At 40.1% G+C, this 20,826-nt stretch overlaps 1 protein-coding gene across 2 annotated transcripts in view; it reads left to right on the top strand.

Moving 5' to 3' along the window:
* RCL1 (RNA terminal phosphate cyclase like 1) overlaps positions 1 to 20,826 on the top strand; it is an 85,486-nt gene that overhangs the window by 6,536 nt on the left and 58,124 nt on the right. Inside the window, exon 1 of one of the 2 annotated variants that reach the window (XM_074282846.1) lies at positions 17,902 to 18,227. The exons of the other annotated variant lie outside the window; for it this stretch is intronic. Coding sequence (XP_074138947.1) covers positions 18,092 to 18,227 — 136 coding nt within the window. The 5' untranslated portion in view covers positions 17,902 to 18,091. Of the gene's footprint in view, positions 1 to 17,901; positions 18,228 to 20,826 lie in introns of those variants that run through there. 2 annotated transcript variants of the gene reach the window in all.

The raw sequence follows: 20,826 nt of genomic DNA on the forward strand, positions 1-20,826 counted from the left end.
TGATTCCTGAGAGTTTTCAAGTCCTACAACAGTCTTATCATGTCTCAGGGATTTTAATGATTCCTGAGGGTTTTGAAGTCCTGCATCAATCTCATTAACAATTTTTCATGTCCATGAGTCAATTGTCATAACTGCCATGTTCTTTCAGTGGTGGGCACAGTCAGCAACAGAACTACCCTTTGTTTCTTGGGTCTTTTCCTTCGTTTCAAGGGGCTGCTCCATCTCTCTCTTATGGACAAGGTGAATACGGTTCATTGGCACCCATCTGATTCCTTCTCCAGTTGTGGAGATACAAGCAAACCCTCTCCCCCAAACAGTTAGCCTATCTAGTCCCTTCCATTCACTATTTTCTAGATATCTCCACATCATCTGGTGATTATCTAAAGATAGTGGCGCTGCTCACACTGAACATTGCCCTTCTGGTGGGTTATAAAACCTGTCTGCCAGAGCCAAGCATCAAGATGTTAATAGTATAAAGAGCTAGATTTAGAAGTTCTCTAGGGTTACCTGTGGCTCCCCACTTTCTTTTGTTTTTGGAAGAGCGTTTTAATGTCTCTGTTTCTCCTCTCTACTACTCCCTGTCCTTGAAGATTAAAGGGTATGCCAGTGGTGTGTAAAATCTTATACTGTGCACAAAAGTGTGCAAAATGTTTAGAAGTATATGCAAGTCCATTATCTGTTTTTATTGCTTGTGGCACACCCATAATTGCAAAAGCTTGTATAAGGAATTCAGTGACCACTCAGGCTATCTCTTTTGCTGCTGGTATTGCAAAAGTGAATCCTGAAAAGGTGTCTACCACAACATGGATAAAAGACAGACGACCAAAAGATTTATAATGGGTCACATCCATTTGCCAAACTTCATTAGGTCTCAAACCACGAGGGTTTTTTCCTGGAGAAAGCATAGGAAGGTGGAAAGGAAGGCAAGCTGGACAGGCTTTTACTATGCCACTAGCTTCCTCTCTTGTTATTCCAAATTATAAACATAAAGCTTGAGCAGCCTGATGATATTTAGAATGAGATTCTTGGGCTTCTTGAACTAAAGGAGTATTGGCCAACATGGTTAGAAGGCTATCTGCCTTTGAATTACCATCAAAAATAGGACCTGGAAGTCCACTATAAGAGTGGGCATATAAGATATAAATCTTACCTGGATGCTTTCTCATTAGCTCTTGAGTTCCTTAAAGAGCTGATATATATTGGAAGCTACAAATTTTATTTGGGCTATGGCAATTCTTTGTACCACACCTACTGAATAAGCTGAATCAGATATTATATTTATATCTCCTGGATAATAAGCAAGAGCTAGAATGATTGTATACAATTCATTCTGCTGAGTGGACTGAAAAGGAGTCTGACTATTTTCTTTATACTTAAGTCATGAAAGTGTATAACACAAATGTTATGTTTGGATGGATCTGTAAAGATAAAGTTCCTTTAAGAGGAACTTTAAAAAACCTTTTCTTCAAGAATCCATCGCCACTTATGTAATAATCTGGTTATCTTTAATGGAGACCAATGTGTAAGATTTGGAGCTGTGGCCAATAAAATTTGCCACTCTGAGATGGTTGCACAGCATCTCATTAATTTGTGCATTAGTATAAAAGGTGTATATCTTGCCAGGTCTTATCCCAGATAATTGTACTTATCACTTAATGGCCTTTAATAAAATTCTAGCCACAAGCACTGGGTAAGGAGTAAGGCTTTGTTCTGGTTGTGCTGGGAAATTCACCCACTTTATCACACTGTCTCCTTGATGAAAAACTGCTGTGGGTGCCTCTTTTGTAGCAAAAACTGATATTTCCAAGGGTTTTTTGAGTGACTCTTTCAACCACATTGGATAAAGCTAGTTCAACTTCTCTCAAAAACTCTTGAACTTCTTTTGTAAGCTGGCATGGTGAGTTTAAAGCACTGTCTCCCCTTAAATTGTCATATAATGGTTGCAATTGATAGGTAGTCAAGCCTAACACTGGATGCATCCATTGGATATCTCCTATCAATTTCTGAAAATCATTTAAGGTGTTTAGCTTCTCTGTTCTTAAGGAGAGTTTTTGTACTGTAAGCACTTTAGGGTATACTTCATATCCTAAATATTGAAAAGGAGCATGTCTCTGAATTTTTTCTGAAGCTATGTGCAATTTGTAGTTCCTTAGCATTTCTATGGTCTTTTGTAAACATGCTTCTAACATTTGTTCCTCAGGTGCACATCCCAATATATCATTCATGTAATGTAATAACATTACTTTTGGAAATGCTTTTCTTATTGGAGTAAGAGCAGCAGCAACATACATTTGACACATAGTAGGCTGTTTTTCATTCCCTATGGCAAAATAGTCCGTTCATATCTTCTATAAGGCTCAGCTAAGTTAATGTTGGGCACTGAAAAGGAAAATCTTTTCATACCCTCCTTATCTATAGGGATAGAATAGAAACAATCCTTAATGTCTATAACCCAAAGAGGCCATTCTCTAGGCAACTGAGTAGGAGATGGAAGTCCAGGCTGAAGAGTTCCCATAGTTTCCATCTGTTCATTTACCTTTCTTAAATCAGTCAACATCCTCCATTTTCCAGATTTTTTCTATCTTCAGCTGCTATTGATCCTCTATGCCAGACATGTAGGTGTCTGCCTTAATCTTTGGCAAGTGACTGGGCCAGTTGGCACCTCTAATGACTGTATGATCTACACCTGTGTCTACCAATCCTTCCAATGGTATGCCATTTATATAAATAGGGAGCATAGGTCAGTCAGCTGTCACAGCTGCTGTCCAGTATATTCCTAGATTTTGTTGTTTGGAATCAGAATCTGGGCGACTATCACCAGATTGCTTATTAGGAGTAAACCTGATTCTACTTCTTCTCCTGGTTGATAAGTCACACATTGTGTACCTGTATTAGTGACTGGGATATTATCTACACATTCCCCAGTTTCCCACATCAGTGTATGAATGAACACTGTTTTGTAAGCACTCTCAAGAGGTGAAATGGTCAAGCCTACTGTGCCTGGAGGCAAGGGATTCATAGGCTGGAGAAGAACAAATTTCCCCTCTCCAGGGGGTATCTCAGTTGTCCCAGCTGCATACAACTCTATTCTCCCCAATTGTAATCCCTTTCTCCCATCAGGTTGCTTCCTGGCTGATTGATTGTATAATCCCTTTCTCTCATCAGATTGCTTCCTGGTTGAGTGGTCATGTCTGGGTTCTGAACTTCTAAAAGCTCTCTGGGTGTAGCATTGTCTGCCATCATGCCTCAAGTATTTTTTGCCTGGAGCCCTAGGGCTGGGCCCCTCATCCTGTTTCCCTGAATCAGTCTACATTCTGATGCTCAATGGAAGCCTTAGTTGCATTTTGGACATGGGGTTTTGGGTCTTGTTCTCCCACCCTGTTTTCTCACTCTGTCTCCATGCCAAATTTGAGCTTTCAGATGCCCTATTTGTCCATCTTGAAAGCACTGATGAGTCTCTCTGGAAGTCCCTTGCCAAAAGGGACCCTGTCTTCCCATGTTTGGATCTTGGGAAGTCTGTATCATAGCCATGATAGCTATAAAAGGTATTTGTGCCCACTGTGGCATAACATCTTATGATCTCCTCTAAAAGAGCATGCTTGTGTAGTCCTAGTATAATTCTTCTACAAACCTCATTAGCATTTTCTTTAGCAAGTTGCCTTATCATAATGCCTATTAATGCATTTTCCCCAATATTTGTATGACAGCTGTCTGCAAACATACCACAAAATCAGCAAAGGGTTCATTTAGCCCTTGTGCTATTTTTGTGAAGGCCTCTCCCTTGTCATTCTTACCAGGGATAAAACCCCATGCTTTGATAACAACAGCAGCAATTTGCTCATGTGCTGTTATGGGGTAATTAATCTATACTGAAATGTCTGCATAAAAACCTACACCTGTTAGTTGGTCTTAGGTGATTGGAATATTAACTCCACTTTGACTGTTTCATTGGACTTGTATCCTACAGAGCTCACTATAGTCAGAAAGCCACAACAAGTTTTGTCCATGTTCTAAGCATGTCCTTGGTCTTTAGGGGGAGAAGTGAAGGAGATGGACAAAACTGCCAGGAGTTTTGCCAAGGTCCCTCCTTGATTCTAGACTCCAGAATCTCCACACTTCGCTCCTCCTTGTCCTGAGGCCAAGTGAAATCCTCTAGCCTCTCTCACTCTACCCTCTAATTCTTACCTACAATTCTTTTAACCCCAAGCATTGAGCCAGCATTAACTGAGAGTAAAGAAATTCCAAACATATGCTAATAGAAGTGTTTGGTTGTCTGATTCAAGCACACCTTTTAAGAGTTTCAGCCCTTTATATAAGGGAGTCACTCAAAGTAGGGCATTGCTGAAAATGAAAAAGAACAACATAGTCACACAGCTGTTGTGTCAAGATTCAAACTCAGGTTTCTCCTGACTCCAGATCCAGAATTCTTTCTACTGTATTATCCCATTTCCCTTCTGAAAGCACAGAGATAGTGAACACACATTTTTGTAGCTCTTCACTGTTTCCCAAGTATTTTACTGGTTTATGAAAAGCTTTATATCTCATCATAATGTATCCAGAAGGCATTTGCTGAATTAGCTCATTTCATTCACATAGCAACTATATAAAATTGGAAGGGACATCAAAGACTGATTTTTAGCAAGTTATGGCTGAAAGGCCAAATTTAAGGCCCTCAAACTAAGAATGTGTTTATTTTATAGTATATATATATATATATATATATATATATATATATATATATATATATATATATATATATACTTTAAAAAACCAAGACATTATTTTAAAATGTAAAGACCATTCTTAGCTCGCTAGCTAGTACAAAAATAGGCGGACTGGATGTTAAAGGCGGGTAGTTTCAGGGAGGGATTGATCATAAGCAAAACAAAATCTAACATCAGAAGTTGGATCATTAAGAGAAACATTCAAACAATGAAAAAATGGGTCAAAGCCATTGAAGTCTGATAAAGGAAAGAAAAGAGGGATAAAGGGGATGAATGTAAAATCTATTAAGCATGCAACATTGGTAGTGAGCACATTTCTTCTTTCTTACAATCTTATTTGTAAAGAACAGGAGGAGCAAAGAGGACAAAGTATAAGGGAACAGAATAGAGGGAAATACACTATGGGTAATTATAAGTATGATTATAACTATTATAAACTCCCCCCAAAAAAACTGAAGAGGATAACAAAATGGATTAGAAAACAGAATCCAATAACATGTTGTTTACAACAAACACACCTGAAAGCTAAAGATTCACTCTGAGTTAAAAGGCATGAAATCATTTATGCTTCAGATGAACTCAAAAAAGCAGGAGAAGCAATCATTTCAGCCAAGGCAATGGAAATGGCAAAATTAGACTTGATTAAAAGAGATAAACATGGAAACTAGATTATGCTGAAAGATACCATAGGCTATGAATTAATATAAATTCTTAACATATATATACACACACATATACCAATTGCATAACATCTAAATACATCAAGAAAAAGCTAAATCAGCCACCTAAGTATTTTTATTTTCATCTCACAGATAATAAACCTGAGACCCAGAGGTTAATACCTGATAATGCTGGTAAGAAGAGCACTTTCTACAATTCCACAAATTCATCAAATGCTTTAGCCACAGATACAGCAAATCATATTATGATCTCTCCTTATAATGCTAATAGATATTTGGGCCTTAAATCTGCCAGAACTATAACCTGTTTCTTTTCAAGAGCTTCAAAAATCTCTTTCTCTGTCTCTTCGAGGCTGACTGTCTGTCTCTGCCTGTCTCTCTCTTTTTCTCTTCATGGTAGAAGGATATCTCCCCTCAGAATTCCACTAAGTTCATTGATCTCCATTAAATTTCTCAAAATAGCTATTTTAATCCTAGGATCTGTACAGTCAGATCACAAACTTTACTTGTAGAGTACGGGCTAGATTTCTGGAGGGCCTTGGGTTCAGCCAGAGTCAGGATAAATTAAAGTCCTTTTTTAATAAATTTGATTCTTTTCTATATACTGAGAAATGAGGCCTTTATCAGGAATACTTGCTTTAAAATTTTGTAACCTTCTCCCCTCCCCCCTCCATTTTCTATTTTCCTTCTAATTTTGGTTGCAATATTCTTCGATATTAAATTCTTCCCTTATCCATAAATCTGAAAGGTAAATTATTCTATGCTTCCTCTAATTTGATTATATTATCATTCTTTATCCCTATCATGTATCCATTTTGACCTTATTTTGGTTGTTGGTCTATACTTAATTTCTGCTTTATTGTCTTTTGGTTTTTCTAGCAGTTTTTGCCAAATAATGAGTTTTTGTCCCCAAAATTTGGATCTTTGAGTTTATCAAACACTAAATTATTATGGTTATTTATTATAATGTATCTACTGATATACCACTCTATTTCTATACCACTCTATTTCTTAATATTAGATTCTTTTTTAAAAATTAATTTTATAATTATAAATTTTTTTTGACAGTATATATGCATGAGTAATTTTTTTTATAACATTATCCCTTGTATTCATTTTTCCAAATTTTCTCTGCCCTCCCTCTACTCCCTCCCCATGACAGGCAATCCCATACATTATACATGTGTTACACTATAACCTACATACAATATATGTGTGTAAATCCAATTTTCTTGTTGCACGTTAAGTATTGGATTCCGAAGGTATAAGTAACCTGGGTAGATAGACAGTAGTGCTAATATTTTACATTCACTTCCCAGTGTTCCTTCTCTGGGTGTAGTTCTTTCTGTCCATCATTGATCAGCTAGAAGTGAGTTGGATCTTCTTTATGTTGAAGATATCCACTTCCATCAGAATACATCTTCATACAGCATTGTTGTTGAAGTGTACAGCGATCTTCTGGTTCTGCTCATTTCACTCAGCATAAGTTCATACAAGTCTCTCCAAGCCTTTCTGAATTCACCCTGCTGGTCATTTCTTACAGAACTATAATATTCCATAACATTCATATACCATAATTTACCCAACCATTCTCCAATTGATGGGCATCCATTCATCTTCCTGTTTCTAGCCACTACGAAAAGAGATGCTAGAAACATTTTGGCACAAACAGGTCCCTTTCTGCTCTTTAGTATTTCTTTGGGATATAAGCCCAATAGCAGCAATGCTGGATCAAAGGGTATGCACAGTTTGATAACTTTTTGGGCATAGTTCCAAATTGCTCTCCAGAATGGCTGGATTCTTTCACAACTCCACCAACAATGTATCAGTGTCCCAGTTTTCCCACATCCCCTCCAACATTCATCATTATTTGTTCCTGTCATCTTAGCCAATCTGACAGGTGTGTAGTGGTATCTCAGAGTTGTCTTAATTTGCATTTCTCTGATTTGGAACACTCTTTCATATGAATGGATATAGTTTCAATTTCATTATCTGAGAATTGTCTGTTCATATCCTTTGACCATTTATCAATTGGAGAATGGTTTGATTTCTTATAAATTAGGATCAATTCTCTATATATTTTAGAAATGAGACCTTTATCAGAACCTTTAACTGTAAAAATGTTTTCCCAATTTGTTACTTCCCCTCTAATCTTGTTTGCATTAGTATTGTTTGTACAGAAACTTTTTAGTTTGATGTAATAAAAATCTTCTATTTTGTAGGGCAGCTAGGTGGTGCAGTGGATAGAGCACCAGCCTTGAATTCAGGAGGACCAGGGTTCAAATGTGATCTCAGACACTTGGCACTTCCTAGCTGTGTGCAAGTCACTTAACCCCAGCCTTAGGAAAAAAAAAATCTTCTATTTTGTGATCAATAATGATCTCTAGTTCTTCTCTAATCATAAATTCCTTCCTCCTCCACAGGTCTGAGAGGTAGACTATCCTCTGTTCCTCTAATCTATTTATGATCTCATTCTTTATGCCTAAATCATGGACCCATTTTGATCTTATCTTGGTATATGGTGTTAAGTGTGGATCCATATCTAATTTCTGCCATACTAATTTCCAGTTTTCCCAACAGTTTTTTCCAAATAATGAATTTTTATCCCTAATGTTGGTATCTTCGGGTTTATCAAACACTAGATTGCTATAGTTGTACCTTTTTTTTTTTCTTTGTACCTAATCTGTTCCACTGATCGACTGGTCTATTTCTTAGCCAATACCAAATGGTTTTGGTGACTGCTGCTATATAATATAACTTTAGATCAGGTATACCTAGACCACCTTCATCTGACTTTTTTTTCATTAATTCCCTTAAAATTCTCGACCTTTTATTCTTCCATATGAACTTTGTTGTTATTTTTTCTTGGTCACTAAAATAGTTTCTTGGGAGTCTGAGTGGTATAGCACTAAATAAATAGATTAGTTTGGGGAGTATTGTCATCTTAATTATATTCGCTCGGCCTGTCCACAAGCACTGGATGTCTTTCCAATTATTTAAATCTGACTTTATTTTTGTGGCTGTAAAGAGCTGTAACCTCATTTAAAAATTTCATTGTAATGAAAAGGAAAGAAATCATAATTGATTTCAGGACAGAAGACAGCTCCTAACATCCTCTTCTTTTTTTTTTTTTTTATTATATATATATATATATATATATATATATATATATATATATATATATATATTTTATAATATTATCCCTTGTATTCATTTTTCCAAATTACCCCCCCTCCCTCTATTCCCTCCCCCCGACGACAGGCAATACCATACATTTTACATGTGTTACAATATAATCTAGGTACAATACATGTGTGCGAATATCATTTTCTTGTTGCACAATAAACATTAGAATCCGAAGGTACATGCAACCTGGGCAGACTGATATTAGTGCTAACAATTTTCATTCCCCTCCCAGTGTTTCTTCTCTGGGTGTAGCTACCTCTGTCCATCATTGATCAACTGGAAGTGAGTTGGATCTTCTTTATGTTGAAGATTTCCACTTCCATCAGAATACATCCTCATACAGTATTGTTGTTGAAGTGTACAGTGATCTTCTGGTTCTGCTCATTTCACTCAGCATCAGTTGATTTAAGTCTCTCCAGGCCTCTCTATATTCCTCCTGCTGGTCATTTCTTACCGAGCAATAATATTCCATAACCTTCATATACCACAATTTACCCAACCATTCTCCAACTGATGGACATCCATTCATCTTCCAGTTTCTAGCTACAACAAAAAGAGCTGCCACAAACATTTTGGCACATATATGTCTCTTTCCGCTCTTTAGTATTTCTTTGGGATATAATCCCAGTAGTAGCGCTGCTGGGTCAAAGGGTATGCACAGTTTGATAACTTTTTGGGCATAATTCCAGATTGCTCTCCAGAATGGCCGGATTCTTTCACAACTCCACCAGCAATGTATTAGTGTCCCAATTTCCCCACATCCCCTCCAACATTCACCATTATTTGTTCCTGTCATCTTAGCCAATCTGACAGGTGTGTAGTGGTATCTCAGAGTGGTCTTAATTTGCATTTCTCTGATCAGTAGTGATTTGGAACACTCTTTCATGTGAGTGGATATAGTTTCAATTTCTTCCTCTGAGAATTGTCCTAACATCCTCTTCTTAACTTCTTCATTAATAACACATTTAGATACTTGAATACAATCAAAGAATATTGGTGCGATCCTTCATAGTTAGAGCCAGGGTTGATGTTAATGTGACCTCAGTCAAACAGAGACCTGTTGAAGATTTTAGCTTAAAAAGGCCAGGGTCTCCCATTTCATCCAAAGCCATCTCCAGTTGTCTTGCTCTGTATCTTGCTACTGGAATTAGATGGTTCTGGAGGGGAAAGTGAGGCAGGTGATCTTGCACAGCCATCCTGCACTTTAATCCAATTCATTTGCATGCCATGGCATCACTTCCCTGATATCATGGTCCTCTTTGAAAACAAAGGACAAACAATAACTGTCTATACCATGTTTACTTAGTATCTGTTATATGCCTACTGTGTGCAATGGATTAAACTATCAATTGGGATTTAAAAAAATAAAATTGAAGTTTGGAAACAGGTATTAGGTTTAAATCCTAGTTTTACTGAGTACTGATTTTGTGATATCAGACAAATCTCTTAATTTGTCTGGCTCTTAATCTGTAAAAATTGTAGTTTGGACCAAATTAATTTTACAGTCCCTTCTAGTTCTAAGTGTGGGATCCATAAATGGAGATAATATATAGAAAAATAGTTACATCTGCCTGTGTGTAATGCTGTAATTACCTTTGAAGGAAAAAAAATGCCTTATGTAAAAATGCTTAAGACAAATAGATCAGTGACTGGAGAAAATAGTGCTATGTTCCCAGATCTTACAAAACTGTCCATTATAGTCTTACAAAGGACTTGCGGGAAAGAACAAGATGTTCCAAAAATCTAAATGTAGCTTTAAGTTTTAATGGTTTAAAACTGCATTAGGATTTCTGGAACACCCTGTACTAAAGGATTCCACCATGCTCTATGTATTACATAATAAGTATAGTGTATGTGCTCATTATTTTGTTTATATATAGACTCCTATTCATATTTGGAATTTCCCCCCATTAAATGAAATACAATTAAATCCATGGGTTTACAAAGACCCCTTATCAAGTCCTGCCATAAAAATACTTTTTCTCTAGTTGATCATCTCTCTCCTCCCTTACTCTTTCCTTTCTTACTCTTCCCCTTACCCTCTTTCTCTTCCTCCCCTTCTCTTCACTCTCTTCTCCCTTTCTTTCTCTTCCTTTTCTTTTTCCTTCCCCCTTTTCCTCCTTCTCTCTGTATTTTAAGGTACTTCATAGAATGAAGGAATACTATCTTCTCTGCTGTGACTTCATCTGTTTTATCCAATGGTTAATGCACTTCACTCCTCTGAATTTGATTAAGAACTTATTTGCTTATCCAATCTACACCTTTGATTAATTTACTGATTCAAGGAGAATTCTAGGATTTCAGTGTTTACCTTATTACATAATTTCAGTGTTTATATTAATTGGGGTTCAAATTAAATCCTCACCTGTTTTGTAAAGATGTTAATTCATAAATATATATACACATATTTATGTATACATCCATAGAAACATAAATATTTCAATAAGAAGACTGAGTCTTCTTTTTCTATCCAGAACAAAAGTATTGCAGTCATTTATTGTCTAATCCCAATGTTAATTAACAGAAAACCTTTAATCTGCTTCTTTTTTTTTTCCGACCTAGATCAGTTGGTGTCCCCTCCTCAGATGGCCTCTTGACCCTCCATTCATAGGGACTCAATATATTTGTGTCAGACTTAGTGAGGGACACACTTTGTGCCTTAGCCCCACTGTAGATCAGAATTCCCAAACTCAAGCAATTTACTAGCTTCAGCATCCTTGAGTGGCAATGATTTGATAACACACCATAAACATATTATTGTTCAGTTAGTTATTTCAGTCATATACAACTCTTCTATGACCCCATTTGGAGTTTTCTTAGCAAAGATACTGGAGTGGTTTGCCATTTTTTTCTCTAGCTCATTTTACAGATGAGGAAACTGAGGCACACAGAATTAAATGATTTGCCCAGAATCTGTTATTAAGTGTCCAAGGCCAGTTTTGAACTAAAATGAGTCTTCCTGACTTCAGGCCCAGAATCTATTTACTGTACCACATATCTACATATACAAACATAATATATATTTACATGTGCTTTACATACATTGTCCCATTTTGTCTTCTCAACAATTTTGTGAAATAAGGTATAATTTTGTAAGTTTTTTCCATTCTTGATCCCTTTTCCCCTATGAAATTTTTACATGGTGCCAGGTATATAAGTGTATAAGTGTACAAAACCAAACATTTTCTGATAATAAATCATAATTTCACAACTCCCATATTCAGTTATGCAATCCCATATGGCATCACAACTCAATGTTTAAGCTTTGATATAGGGAGTATTAGTATTCTATCAGTGTTTTGCAAATGAGAAGATTGACTTGACCAAAGGCATGAAAAGTAGCATAAGTAACTCCTGGATTGACAGGATCATTGACTTTAAATCCAGTGCTCTTTAAGCTATTTACTTTGAATCTTCAAGGAGCCATAATTTCACCAGTGGAAGTTCTCCTTTCATCCATCTAGAAAGTAATCTCTTCCTGTGTTAGCAGAGGATTTCATGAGCTGGTTGTGGCCCCAAAACACCTTGCATTAATATCCAGCTTTCATGCCTTTTTCTTGTTCTATCTCAGTATGGAAATGACCCTAGGTCCTTGACAACTGTTCCAATGGACTGCAAGCTGTGGCAGGTCCACCAAATTAGATCTATACTAATTTACAAACTCAGACACAGGTTTTGTGTTGTTACCTGAGGATCAGGTGAACTGGAAAAGCTACATCAAGAGAATTTTAACTGCCAGATGACAGTCATAGATATCATTCTTTGAAAGCAATTCTTATTTTTTCTCTTTTAAAATCTAAGAAATACCAGGTTTTCTAACAAAGCAGCCATCAAGAAGGAAAGAAGAAAAGAAAAGGAGAGGAAAGGGGGAAAAAGGAGGGAAAAAAGGAAAGAGGAAAAGAAAGGAAAGAACTATGTATACAGTGCTTATTGTGTGGCCAGGCACTGCTTTATATTCTTTGATCTTCAAAACAATTTTGTCAAGTTGCTGCTGCTATTATTCCCTCTATTAAAGATGAGGAAACTGAGGCAAACAGAAGTTAACTTTAGATCTTTAAAAGTTTCATATATACCCTCTCAGCATTATTTCCCAGACATACAATAATCAATGCCTTTGAGCTCAATTTTCCCTTCTAGCATTCTTAAAGTAGCTGTATGCTTTTCTTATAAGTGAGGCAGGCTACCTTAAACAGAAAACATTCTTAGTCTAAGGGCTCTGGAGAGATGGGGGGATTGGCTGAGAGCTCAGGAAATAAGGGAAGATATGGGATAGGCAGCAGGGAGAACTATATTATCATCTTTCTACCTCTTTTTCTCTGGGTCTAACAACATTGGTGGAGACTGGAGAATTGGTAGAGAATATCTTTTTAGAATAGTCAGCAAGAGCTCTCAGAGTAGATTGATTAAATTATTATTATTTTATTTATTATATATTTATAATATATATATATTATTGTTTTATTTATTATATGTGTGTGCAAGGGATTCAACTATCAATTGGGATTAAAAAATAAAATTGAAAAATTATATATTAAATTATATAAATTAAATCAAATTAAATACATGGTTTTTGTTTTATTGAAAGGGAAACCAAGGGCCAGAAAGAGGGAAATCGTTTCTCAAAAGTTTCAAATGTAAGATTGGTACAAGAATATATTTCTATTATCCAAGGATCAATCATCATTAGTCATCTGGTGAAGGATTATTTTTTTCCTCCAGCCTTTGAAATTCACAAATGTTGTCTACTAGAGGGAGCCAGGTAATTTGGTGGATTGGTGGGCCTGGAGTCAAAAAAACTGCTGAGTTCCAATCTGGCCTCAGATACATATTAGCTCTATGAATTTGGGCATGTCTCATTTTTCTCAACTGCAAAATAAGGATATTATTAGCCCCTATTTCCCAAGGTTATTGTGAGGATCAAATGGGATATTTGTAAAGGGCTTGGCACAATGTTTGGAATTCTTAATAAATATTTATTTCCTTTCTTCTTCCTAAGACAGGGAAAGGTTTGGAATCCTTGAAGGGACATAAGTACTAAGCTCTGTATTTATTCATTTGTGATGATTTGCTTGTTGAGTGAAAGTAAAACCAAGATTCCCATTTTCATCAGCTTCACTGGACTTCTTTCAGTGTGACTCTCAAGGTATGTGCAAGTGTTCAGAACAGATCAGAATAGGGATCAGAGGCATGAGGTGTGATTTAGCTTTTGCTTGCTAGCCTCAGGTCCCGGTTCGTAAATGGCATTCAGTATCTACTTACTATGAAAATATGTCAAAGACCAGGGTCCTATCCTTAAGGAGTTTACGATTTCTAATTCAAGCTCTCATGCTGATCTCCTGTGATATTAGGAAAAATGACTACTTTTAATTTCTTTGAATCTGTTTCCCCATAAATAAAACGGGAAGTGACAGGAGGTTTAGATGATCTCCGAAGCTCCCATGCATTACAAATACAGTGCTGAACTTGGATATCGTCAGGAAAATCTGTAATTAATTATGACCTGTGATGATCACTTTGTGACCACAATTAAATCAATGTGAGTCTCACTTTCCTTATCTGTAAGTGATGATGATAATAGCTGTCATCTACCTTACAAAGCTGCTATTTGACTCAAAAGAGATAATGATATATGTAAAGTGCCTTAAAGTTTGATATAGATGTCGGCTATTATTGTTATTATGAAACATATGCCAACGATCCATTCCCATGCCAGAAAGCAAGTTAGTAAGACTCATCCAGCATATCCATTCATTCATGTCTCAGCTAAAACAAAAATCTTTCCCAGCCCCTCAATTTTAGGGTCTTCCCTCTGTTGATTAATTTCAATATATCCTATATATAACATGCTCCCACATAGATGTTTGCATGGTTTCTCCTTCCTTCGATTGTACATCCCCTGAGAGAAAGGATTGTCTTTTACCTTTCAGTTTATCTCTAACTCTAAGCAGAGCCCCAAACTCTCTGATGACCACCAAACTTGCATATTCAAACAACTTTCACTCACTTAGCATTGTATGTATAGTAACCATCTTAAACTCACTAAGTCCAAAATGGAACTTATTCTCTTTCCCCCTCCTACCTTATCCTATTATTGCTGAGGACATTATCTTCCCAGTCCCTTGGATTCCCAACCAAGGAGTCATTTCCCATTCCTTAATTTCTCATCCTTCCACATCTAAGTTGTTTCCAAGGTCTGTTGACTTCATCCTTGCAATATCTTTTGAATATATTCCCTTCTTTCTCTGATAACCACCACTACTCAATACCACTACTCAATACAGACCCTCATCACCTCAAAGGCACCTTGATTATTGCAACAACCTCCTAGAAAGTTTAGTTGCCTCAAGTCTATTCCACTATTCCACTTTCCATTTAACCATTCAAGTGAATTTCCTAAAGCACAGCTCAGAAGATCACTCCTCCTCACTTAATAATTGCCAGTGGCTTCATATAGCCTTTAGCATCAAACACAAAATCCTGTTTGGCATTCAAAGCCCTTCATCTCCTAACACCCCCCCCCCTCATTACTTCATGATGATTTGTATTTCTTGATCCAATGACACTAGCCTCCTAGCTCTTCCGCCAATGAAACACACCATTTCTTGGCTTCTTTGAGGATTTTTTTTTGTCTCTTTTTATGTCCCCAGCACTTAACATAGTATCTGGCACACAGTAGCTGCTTAATAAATGTTTAGGGATAGAAACTGTGCTTAGATCTGTGGGAGATGTACAGGTGCTTGTAAGCATATATAATGCTTACAGTATTTGGTGATTGCAAAAGCAATTCATCATTTCAAAAGATCATTGAGCTAGATCTTGAAGGATAGGTAGGCTAGCACACCCTAGGCAGAAATGGATGGAGGCTGTAAGCAAAGAAAAACATCCCAGAAGAGAACAGGAGTTGGCTATATCAAGACATGTTTGAGAACTGAGATAAAACTGGAAAGGCAATTTAGGACTATATACATATGTGTGTATGTGTGTGTGTGAGTAGACATATGTGTGTGTACATAGGTATATATGCATATATTATTTTAGTGGGGAAGTAGGGGAAGATGGTTCTTAATATGAGGCTGAGGCACTGGAGCAATTAATTGGCCTCATAAATAGAGAGAACTTGGAACTAGGAGGACATAAATTCAGTATTTAACCTTAACTTCCTTATTTGTGAAATGGACATAATGACAGTACCTAGATCAGAGGGATAACAAGGATCAAATGAGTAAACATGTAAAACATTTTGCAAACCATAAACATTTCTATATAAATATTATTATTTGTAAGGCAATGCGGACTCAATGGAAGATTATGCTAGAAGCTAGTATATAGGAGAGATTTTTTTTTTTTTTATGGGGGGGGGCAAGGGAGGAGCTGTTGTTACCAGTAGGAGACTAAAGACCAGCAGACTGGTTGATAAGATCTAGTTGAAAGATAATAAGGGCCTGAACTAGAGTAACTGTAGAGAAAATGAAAAATAAAGAGATACTGTAAGACTTTTAGCCGATTAAATCAAATAGAAGCTGTGGTTGGTGATGGAAGGGAATGGTTACAAATCTCCTCCTGTGTGATTTATGAGGCAGGAACTAGCTATATGATTCAATAATTCTAAAGCTCCAAGATCTCAGTTGGCATTGGAACTCCCTGCACTAGTGGAGACTGCAAATTACCCATACTTTCTCATCCATCAGTATCTTTCCATCAATCTTTCTGAGACCTTCTTTCAGTCCTCTTTAATATTTTATGGCTACTAGTGCAAGCCCTCGGGCTGTCCCCCTTTGCTATATTTCACAGGGATGACACCACCCATTGGTAACTTCTTACATGTCCCTTCATGCATAGTATATGCTTCAATTTACACCTTTGCATGCTGTTTCCTCCATTAGACTTCGAGTTCCTTGAGGTCAGGGACTGTTTTTGCTGCTTTCTCTTTGTATCCCCTGTTCTTATCAGTCTGGCACATAGTAAGAGATTAATAAATGCTTGTTGATCAATTGATTTTCAATGTGTGTTTCCATCACCCTCTGAAATAACTACAATGTTGATTCTTCTGAGGAGATTTTCCAGCTCACTCATTTCACCAAGAAAATATCATCCCCCCTAAGTCAAGCTTTTGATATAGGGCTGAGGAAGAGTTTTAATCCTGACGAAGCTTCCAAGCAGGAGAACGAAGACAATCCCCTACAAGACAAGACAGCGTTTTGTATTGTACCAACTTTTAATGGAAAATATAACAGTAATCCCTGAACAGATGGGAGAGACCTAGAGTTAAGAAACCAGCATTTCAGTCCTAGTTCTAATGCTTCCCAGAGACACGGGGCAGAGTGGAAAAAACTGGAGAAGCTGGATGCAGAAATTATCCTCTTAGACACGACACTACTTCTTTCCATCCTCAGTTTCCTTTGTAAAAGTTTCTCCAGTAAAAATCGGGGCTGGACGCGGTTGGCTTCCAAGGCGGCCTCGGACGCTGTCCTCGCGACGCTGGCCCAGTCACGGGATCCTTATTCTCCTCAGTTTCTTCATCTGTAAAGTGAAAAGAAGCATCTTCCAGATTGTGTGAGGATCAAGTGAGGTACAAGTTGTAAAGCCCGGCGTTTGTCAGCGGTGGGTATAATTGTCAGCCGTGGTTATCATCTATTATCTGCTGTGATTATTGGTGTTGTCATTGTTATTGGGTGAATTCAAGTACTCGCCTGAGACGCGGGATAGCGTGCAATCCTACACTGGCCACTTCCCCTCCCTCAGTTTCAGTTTCCACATCTGTAAAATGGGATGATGAGGATGATGAATTGGGGATGACGGCACCGACCTGCCAGGATGGTTGGGAGGACCCACGTAAAGAGCGCTTGGCAGATCTTAAAAGCGCTGTTTGAACAGCATCGTTTTCCGACCTTTAAGACGCTTTCAAGCAGCTGCACTAGACGAGTCACCGAATTCCTCGCCTCAGTTTCCCCCCCCCGGGAGAAGGGGGAGCAGACGGCCGCTCGCGGAGCCGTCCGGGGAGGCGGCGGGCAGGGCGGTCGCTCTCCCAGCGTCGCCGCCGGGCTCCATGTGGGCTCGGGCTGCGGGAGGGCGCGCCCGGCGCTCGGGGCTCGGCTGTCACTCCGCCGCTCGGGCCGAGGCTCCCGCGGCTGCCGCCAGGACGGAGAGCCGGAGCCAGCGCCGCGGACCGAGGAGAGCCAGCACCGCGGGAGGGAGGGCGGGGCGGCGGGCGGGAGCGAAGGGCGGAGAAGAGAGAGGAACGCTGGGGAGACTCCTCCCTTTTCTCCCCTCTGACCCTGCTGTCTCGTCTCTCCATCTTCCTGTTCCAAACCACGTGGACGCGCCGGGCTGCGGGAGCCGAGCTCGGAGCCTCCCCGGCCGCCGCCAGCTCTCCTCCTCCCTCGCCCTCCGCCGCGCCAGCGCCGGGAGCCCGCCGTGCGCGCCGGGCGTTGTCAGCGGCGTGAGCGCCGGCCGCGGCTCCCCCGCGCTGCCGGCAGCTGGACCCGGGGAGGGGGCGCGCACATGGCGACCCAGGCGCACTCGCTTAGCTACGGGGGCTGCAACTTCTTCCGCCAGCGCCTCGTCTTGTCCACCCTGAGCGGGCGCCCCGTGAAGATCCGCAAGATCCGGGCCAAAGACGAGAACCCCGGCCTCCGAGGTCACTGGGGAGTGGGGGGTCGCGGGGGGCTGCGCGGCGCCGCCGAGCCGGGACCTCTCCAAGGGAGCGGGCAGGGCTGCGGCTGTGCGCGCCCCGGGAGCCCGGGAGATGAGCGCGGGGCTGGGCGGGACCGGGCGGCCCCGAGCCCGGGCTGAGAGGGGAGCGGGGGGCGCCAGGGACCCGGCGGGGGGCGGAGGAGGGAGCGCCGCGAGCCGTCCCCGCGTTAGTCACCCCCGAGCGGCGCGCGAGTGAGCGAGGAAAATGCGTAGCACTCACACACACTCATCCTTACTCGCGTGTTGACGTGTGGCGGAGGCTGAGGAGCCCGCCCTCCCTCCCGTTCCCGGGTCTCCAGGGCGCTGGGTAGTAAACAACTGCACGTTTTCCGAGCTCCGCACTGTGCGTCTCCGCGCCGCCTCTCTGTGTGGCCGACGCGCCCTCCACGGACGGGGACGGCCCGAATGCTAGTCCGGGGTAATGAAAGGTGTTGTGAGTGAGACTGGGGAGAAACGTGAGGGGTTCCCCTCCAGCCTGGTCCCCCGGCACGTTCGAGACTCCGTAGATTTTCTTAGGGTCTCAGAGCGGAGAGGAACCTTAGAGCTCCGAGGGAACCTGACTAATCCAGCCCCTTATTTTTATGGGTGAGGAAACTGAGGCCCCGTGCAGAGAAGTGATCCCTGAGATCCCAGGTTACCTAGAGAGGAAGTAGCCGAGCCGGATTGGACGGAGCTCCATCCTCCCTCTTCTCTTTCCCCACCCCTTCCCTCCTCCCTCCCCCTTGGACTCTAAATCCAGTTCTCTCTCTTTCTCACCGTGCCGGACAAGCTGTGGATTTTGCCATAGAATTTGTTTCCAGCTGTGACTTAATGATAGACTTAGAGTGGGGATTGTGGGCCCAATGCACGGGGTCCTTGATAAAGACGCTTTTGGGGCGGAGAGCCCTGGATGAGGGGTCAGAGTTTCTGAGTCTGAATTCAGCTTCCGTGGTGACCTTTCATAAGTGACTTCACCTTTGTCTATCCAATACCTCTTCTGTGATTGAACTGTTCTGGAACTGATCATTACGGTGTTTAAACCCTGTGATCCATTAAAGTACAGGTCCTAAAAGAAAGACCTTCCAGAGTTCCATACAGGTAGTTTAAAAATAAACTCCATTTAAAACCACATTGCATTATATGAAGTCGACTTTAAGTAGCCTTCATCTCCTGAATGAGACTAAGTCTGCTTAGTGGTTCTGTTCATTGTAATCCCAAATGTGTAGAGCATCTTGGAAGAAGCTCTTTCTCTGCAAAAATGGAGGAGATCTGCGGCTGACCCTGGCATTTCTCAGATTGTGGTGATGTTTAATGCCTTCTGTATTATTATGTGGCCAGTACATTTTATTCTTTACCTCAATTTATTGCTTGGATAATCCCGTTTTTGCATTCACTTGATTGTCTTTTTCACATGATGTGGCAAGAGGTAAGAGAGCAGTGAGACTTTGAGAAAGCCCTGTCCTAGTGAGAAACATTTATGTGTCTCTCAGAAAACTGTAGTTGAAAGGTGGCATGGGTAATGATGGATAAGCTGAGATTCAAAATTACCTAAAGAAAAAAAAGAGAGAGAGAGAGAGAGAGAGAGAGAGAGAGAGAGAGAGAGAGAGAGAGAGAGAGAGAGAGAGAGAGAGAGAGAGAGACAGACAGAGAGAGAGAAGACAGACAGAGAGAGAGAGACAGAGAGAGAAGACAGACAGAGAGAGAGAGAGACACAGAGAGAGAGAGAAGACACAGAGAGAGAGAAGACACAGAGAGAGAGAGGAGACAGAGAGAGACACAGAGAGAGAGACAGAGCTTGCTAGGCTTGGGATCAGGAAGACCTCCATTCAAATGTCACCTTAGGTACTAGAGGTGTGACTGTTCATTTACTACGATGCTCTAAACCTCAGTTTCTTCAGCTGTAAAAAGGGAAAGATAACAACTTACTTTGCAGTGTTATTGTGAGGATCAAATGATGAGAAGAGGTGGTGTGTTATATAGGTTTTGCAAGCCTTAAAGTGCTTTATAAGTGGGAGCTGTCCTTGCTATTTGTACTGCACTCTCCATGCTGGTAACATGTGGTAAGAAGTCTGATAGTATATTCCCTGGAAATTGCTCTATTCTTTTAGCTTGATGGTAGGATTCCTACCAGAATTATAAGGTACCAAGACGTCATATATTTTTCAAGGGATAGCCATTGGGCTCGGGCTTTGACCTCTGGTCTCCGCTACCAGTTGGCATCCAGAAAGGCTTGCTCATCGGGACCACCAGAGCCTTCTCTCTGCTACTTTTAAGAAGATGCCTGTTGTTGCAAACAGCAGCTGTCTCATTCTCCCTCCCTTCACCTCTTCTCCAAGGTTGCTAACCTTTTCAAGTGCTATCAAGTAGCACACACCAGGGAGTTCATTTTGATGGTCTTGAGCAAGCACTGTTGAATGCAATAATCATCTCTTATTTGCTTTGCCCTATTTATGTACTGTAATAAACACAGAAGGGAAAAAAATGAGATTCATAATTCAGATCCAGGTACGGACTTTTCAAGCTTCCAAGACCCTATGTGTATGTTTGCCTACATAGGGAGCTGA

This window comes from Sminthopsis crassicaudata, chromosome 1 (assembly GCF_048593235.1).
Source record: "Sminthopsis crassicaudata isolate SCR6 chromosome 1, ASM4859323v1, whole genome shotgun sequence".
Lineage (NCBI taxonomy): Eukaryota > Metazoa > Chordata > Mammalia > Dasyuromorphia > Dasyuridae > Sminthopsis > Sminthopsis crassicaudata.